The sequence below is a fragment of the Nannobrachium achirus genome, assembly GCF_963921795.1.
Source record: "Nannobrachium achirus genome assembly, chromosome: 2".
NCBI lineage: Eukaryota > Metazoa > Chordata > Actinopteri > Myctophiformes > Myctophidae > Nannobrachium > Nannobrachium achirus.
This window is the reverse complement of record NC_137811.1, coordinates 64618273-64624666: the sequence shown is the minus strand read 5'-3', so window position 1 is coordinate 64624666 and position 6394 is coordinate 64618273. Positions and strand designations below refer to the sequence as shown.

The window sequence follows — 6394 nt, the reverse complement described above, 5'->3', positions numbered from 1 at the left end:
GTGTGTGTGTGTGTGTGTGTGTGTGTGTGTGTGTGTGTGTGTGTGTGTGTGTGTGTGTGTGTGTGTGTGTGTATTGTAGATATGTATGTGCGTGCATGTGTGTATTGTAGGCTATGTATGTATGTTAGTGTGTGTGTGTGTGTGTGTGTGTGTGTGTGTGTGTGTGTGTGTGTGTGTGTGTGTGTGTGTGTGTGTGTGTGTGTGTGTGTGTGTGTGTGTGTGTATTGTAGGCTATGTTGGCTATGTATATGTGTGCGTGTGTGTATTGTAGGCCTATATATGTGTGTGCATGTGTGTGTGTGTGTTTGTACACACACACACACACACACACACACACACACACACACACACACACACACACACACACACACACACACACACACACACACACACACACACACACACACACACACACACACACACACGACACGCGCGATACATTAAAGAATTTAAATGAAAAGGTAGGCCTACTATAAAAAATGGACACTCGGTCGGATAGACAAAACTATTAATATGTCTAAATAAATATGATTGAACTTGTTTGAATTAGGCATATGCAAACGTTTAAGCTATAAGCATATTTATTGTGTACATTGTGTTGCACACAACACACAACACTTCAGACTTTATTGTACATGTTCCTCAGAGCAATAGCCTATAAACAGTGGTTTGGGAGAGCTGAGAGCCCTATTATCAAAGACACAACCACCGTTTGGGTCTTTGATGTGCCATACGCTTCTCTGACACCCCGAGTACCTTAAATTTTTACAGTGCTGTAAGATTGGCTATAAAGTTATGTATAACAACCGTTAGGGACATCTCTCATCAACTGAGAGGGCCAGTGATTTATTTACATTAATTGGCGTAATTGGCAGTTTGTAGCCCATAATATTATAGCCCATTTCATATCCAAGATTACATGAGGGTTAGGGTTATATATTCGAGTTGAAATGAAAACTTTGATGGGTCTTTCCCCTCACAATTCTCTTTTCTACTTAGCCTAAAACAAAGTATATAAGGCACACAGTGGCACTGCGTGCTCCTTAATGGGAGGAGTCTCTCGTCGTACTGCCGTTTTAATTGGCTGTCGGCTAAAGCAGCTAGAAGTGCGACTATCAGTAATTATATTCAGCATGTTTTGCACAAGAAATGTCAGCCAGAAAGGGCTATCTTCATCCTCCGTCAAATTACACCACGACGATGACATGCCCCAACAACCAACCTGGAAATTCCTTTTTCGTGGACTCCCTAATCAACGTGAGAAGCGACAGTGGCGCCCCGTACTACCACCAGGGCAACGGGCTGTATCTGCAACCAGCGGCGGAATATTCATATGGACTCTCCGGTGGCTCGTGTTTCTCGAGCATCGGCAAACGTAGCGAGCCAAGTTCTCAGACTATGATACCGTCGTCGGGTCCATATGTTCAGGGGATGGAAGCGTGGCTGGACACGCCGCGGTCTTGTCGCGTGGACCAGCCCAGCAGCCAGCAGCATATGGCCCAGTGTTCCTTCTCCCCAAGCATAAAAGAGGAGAGCGCATATTGCCTTTATGAATCCGAGAAATGCCCTAAAGGGACGACATCATCATGTGATGACATTTCTTACTCGCGGGTGCCACCCGGGCCGTGCCCGGTCACCGGCAGCACCGTGCCCGTCCCCGGCTATTTTCGTCTGTCGCAGACGTACACGTCGTCCTCCAAGGGCTACCAAGAGGTTCAGCAGCCGAACCTGACACACTTTACGTTGCAGCGCCCCGCGCGCTTCGACACCTCGCAGCCCCCGCCGGGCGCGTCGGTGGATCCGGAGCAGAGGGACGGCGACGAGGCGCCCGTCCCCACGCCGTGCGCCCCGGCCAAAGACAAGGACACCCGCCTGTCTTCGGAGAGCTCGTCCTCCCCCGAGCCAACAGAGACTTGTGCAGAAAGCCCAGAAAAAGCCGTTAAAGGTGATTAGCCTATAAAAAAAGACCCGAGCTTCTCAATACCTTTGATTGTTTACATAGAGCTTTTACGCACGGCCCCTTTCATCTATGCGTCCTTTTCGGCCGCGCTTCCCAAATACACTATCATGGGCAGAGCTCATTGCTAAAGGCATGGACGTGGTTGTGGTTTTGACAACAGAGGCCATGGACTGCATGGGATTTCCCCTCGTGTTTTTATTATTGCATGACGAGGACCAGCAAGGCCAATCCGGCCCAGTCCATCTGTCCAATGCGAGACGCTGATGTCCTCAGCCGTCCCCTCATAAAATGCATAGCCATAATCTCAGCAGACTGTGTAGGCTACGTTTTATGTCTTAATAAATGTGTAATGGCCTACAGGCTTCTGAGGAATATAGTGGGCAATTGACAGACTAATAGCAGCATGGCCCAAATGTTGAAACGTGAAATGTAACAGTATCCACTTGTCTTTTCGTCTGTGCCGCCAATTATTTGGCTCACAGGCAGAACATAATCGTGAGTCGTAAAAATTAACACAGTTGTTATTCTGATGATCTAATATGCCTATTTGTGCCACTCCGGGCGCAAGCCTTTAGTAAACTTGTCCTTATACAAAACAGTACACTTAACAACGTATGGGCCTATGTGCTTTGGAAACGTGACGCTTTTTTGCCTTGGATGCTGCATGTAGACTCTGATCCATCCATTAAAAATAATAATAATAATATATTAAAAAACTATATTAGTAAACTAATACCGGGGTCATCTAGGCCTACTTGGTCCGACCTTTTCCCCCCTAGGCTACATTTCTTCGCCGAAAATAGACGAAAAATCTACAAGCTCACAACACATTGCAAGGGTTTGTTGTGTTGTGAGAATCCCATCCCAGAAAAGGGATGCAGGTTCAAGTGTTCAAACATAATAGCCATATAATTTTGTCAAATGATAACACAGCTCCTCTTGGATGTCAGGATTGTAAACGTGCGTGACGGATAGCTATATACCCATTTGACCGTATACTTTTCTTTTTATTTCACTTGATTTTATTTTACATTAATCCGTTTATTATCATTGCATTGTTTTTTATTGCAGAAGATGTCAAAACTGCACCCACGGCCAACTGGCTCACGGCGAAGAGCGGCCGGAAGAAGCGGTGTCCCTACACCAAGCACCAGACTCTGGAGCTGGAGAAGGAGTTTCTCTTCAACATGTATTTGACCAGGGAGCGTCGTTTGGTGCGAATTTACTTCTTTTCCCCCCATGCACATCTTTCGAGATGGTCGTCTACCATAGGCCTTCCAAATATTTAAAATTGTATATTTATATATTTTATTTTAGATATTTATTTTTCAGGAGATCAGCCGCAGCGTGCACCTCACTGACAGACAGGTCAAGATCTGGTTCCAGAACCGGAGAATGAAACTGAAAAAAATGAGCCGTGAGAACAGAATCCGGGAGCTCTCAAACAACTTCAGTTTCTCATGATGGGGAGGGACGGTGTGTGTGTGTGTGTGTGTGTGTGTGTGTGTGTGTGTGTGTGTGTGTGTGTGTGTGTGTGTGTGTGTGTGTGTGTGTGTGTGTGTGTGTGTGTGTGTGTGTGTGTGTGTGTGTGCGTGCATGCGTGTGCGTGTGTGTGTGTGTACGATGCGGTCTCGTGGCCTCCACCATCAATGGCAAGGGCGAGCCTCCCCTCATCCTCAGCCACCAATAGCCTCCAACCCCCGGCCATCCAACCCACCACAACTGTGAGAAGAAGAATGTCCAACGGATAGTAGCAGACCTATCCGGCTAACTTATTGATTGTTGTTTTGATGACATTTTTACTTTCACGTCTGTTTTTATTTGTCGTGGATATGTATTTATAAATGTCCTTACAGATATGATGTCCCAATCCGCTGTGTATAAAAACAAAAAAATATTCAAGATCATGTGACAAAAATGTGTCATGGGCTTTGTAGGCTTGTACATAATTGAGTCATTGGAATCTGCATGCTGGAGTAAACCCTTGGGATTTCTTTTTTTGATGTTTCAGCGTCAGACCTTCATGTGTCAGAGCTAAAGACACCCAAGAGGTTTGATAAATATTTGCACACTTTTGCTGGCCAAGTATAATAAAAAAGCATCCCCTATACATTTTGTAGATTTTTTCATTGCTTCCTAAAAGAAAGTGCGAGTTTTCTTTTCTTTTCACATCTTTCGAGATGGTCGTTTACCATAGGCCTTTCGAATATTTAAATGGTATATTTATATATTTTATATTTAACATTGTTGCAAAAGGATTGTGTTATTACTGCATGCAATATCTCGTATTTGACGTTGTTTGCAGCGCTGCCAGACCAGTTGCCGGAGCATATTACTAAAGGACAAAACAAAACAAAACAAAAGAAAATAGCCTACATTTAAACCATGCATTTAGATGCATGGGAATGCTTTGCTCATTCTTTGACAGGATATTGTTATATTGTGGATTGTTATAAAACTGATATCTAGGCTATAGGCTTTGTTATACACTGACTTGGATATCGTTGTGTGTGTATAACTGTCACAGTTACCTTATGTCAATAGGACTAATGCAATAGGTGTAGAAAGGTGTGATTGGGTATTATATGTACAACAGAAATCCTGATGCACATTTAACAAATTGAAAGGCAGCCAAAAGAATCGCAATAGGCCTTAATGAGTACCGCAATATAGAAATCGGTTGTAGCCTACACGCGCCTAACTCATTTGCGGCTTTCCGAAATATCACGGCGCATTATACCGTAGGCCTAAGTGATAATAGTAGGCTACAAAATATGATAATAGTCAAATTATATTATTTTTTTAAAGAAGAAAAAAAAATCTGACCTTTTTTGGCATCAATACTGTGATAATAACTTAGGCCTTGCCTGAGTGATAATAGTACAAATATGATAATAGTATTTATGAATATCCAGATCTGTCAAGCTCCTTATTTGGCACTAATCATGTCCTATTCGTCAAGAGGAGAATCCGGGGTCTGTGGCGTGGTTTAGGACTGTAGTCTCATGGTGGTGTCGGTGGTAGCTTGCTTGAGTTTTTATTTTCTCCCACATCATGAAACTGACTTGATTACCTTAATAAAACTCGTCACATCTCCACCATTTAACGGGTTTGCAGTTACTTTAATCATTACGCACAGATTACGCACAAGTGTCAGCGTGCGTAAAACACATTGCACAAAGGACAAGAAACAAACATTGCATTGTATGCGCGTAAAACCAGACAAGTACGCCTTTATTCGTGTTTCAGAGCAAGTTACAACGTGCTTTACGTGCAATAAAGATATAAATATGAATGCATTGTGCATCAATTTAACAACTTCCTATATATTTGTATTATATTAAAAATAGAAACCCAGACGTGACGGTTGTCTGCATGGGTACTATGTGTAAAAAATCAGTCTGATGCAATAGATTGCATTCTACCTCCAAGTGAAACTAAGTTAGCATCCTATCTTTATTTTAGGCCTCAGTCTATTGTTACGAGCAGCCTCTTCCCATCGCAATGACTATAGGCTAATTAAACTGCAGGTCAAAATGCGCTGCATTGTACGGCCTGTATACGCATGGGGGAAAAGACAGACAAGTCCTCGGTTATGATCATTGCAGTCTGCCCCATTGCCTCGTGCGCGGCAGCGTTCCCATGCACGCCTTGGAAAATGCCGGATGCGTCTGCTTACGCCACAGAATGGACACAAAAGACGAGGTTTATTGGCGATATTTAGCCCAGACAGCCAGGTTGTAACCTAAAGAGAAACAACCGAATTGCCCCGTGATAAAATGGAACGTTATGGCACCCAAATAACCCCACCCCCACTCTCTGTTTTAGATTGCCTTAAGCCTAGACCTAGGTCTATTACGGACACCTTATGTGCATCTTTTTGGTCCATAAATGGAAACTGCCTGTAAGGATTTATGCCGTCTCTAAACCCATGGAATCTTTCTTCTTTTTTTGAACTGTGCAAACTTTGAATTATGAATATGTCCAGACATGGTGCTTGCTTCATCTCACTGCAAGCATATCTGCAAGATACCTCGATTAAACAAATACACTAATACAATACTCACCACAAGCCCCTATACCTATACTAGACTAAGGATCTGGGAAGGATATATGGCCGTATTCATTTTTGCTGCAGAATAACTGTCTTCGCTGGGATTTCTGAGGATATAAAAGTTGCTGTAGTGCAAGGCTAATTGGTTGTTTAGTGTTTTCACAATTATGGGGATGTTGTGAAGTATACTAGGCAATTCATTTGTTGGGCCCCCACTCCCCATAATACCACCATGTCCGACCATCCACTAACACCGGGTCTCCTGACCAAAATAATAACGTTTATAGCTTATAAAACGAAACATCTCCCAATAAAGGCGTATGGTTTTGCTATTAAAATATGATGGGGAAAATGGTGGCGGTTTAGTAGAGCAGCAGGCT

General features: G+C 43.3%; 1 protein-coding gene across 1 annotated transcript; it reads left to right on the top strand.

Moving 5' to 3' along the window:
- Window positions 1–1149: 1149 nt before the first annotated feature.
- On the top strand, window positions 1150–3424 carry hoxa10b (homeobox A10b; the record flags this gene model as incomplete). Its single annotated transcript, XM_080748779.1, has 3 exons — window positions 1150–1945; window positions 3032–3174; window positions 3293–3424. The coding sequence occupies 3 exons, from the start codon at window positions 1150–1152 to the stop codon at window positions 3422–3424; spliced, it is 1071 nt and encodes a 356-aa protein (XP_080604905.1).
- Window positions 3425–6394: the final 2970 nt, after the last annotated feature.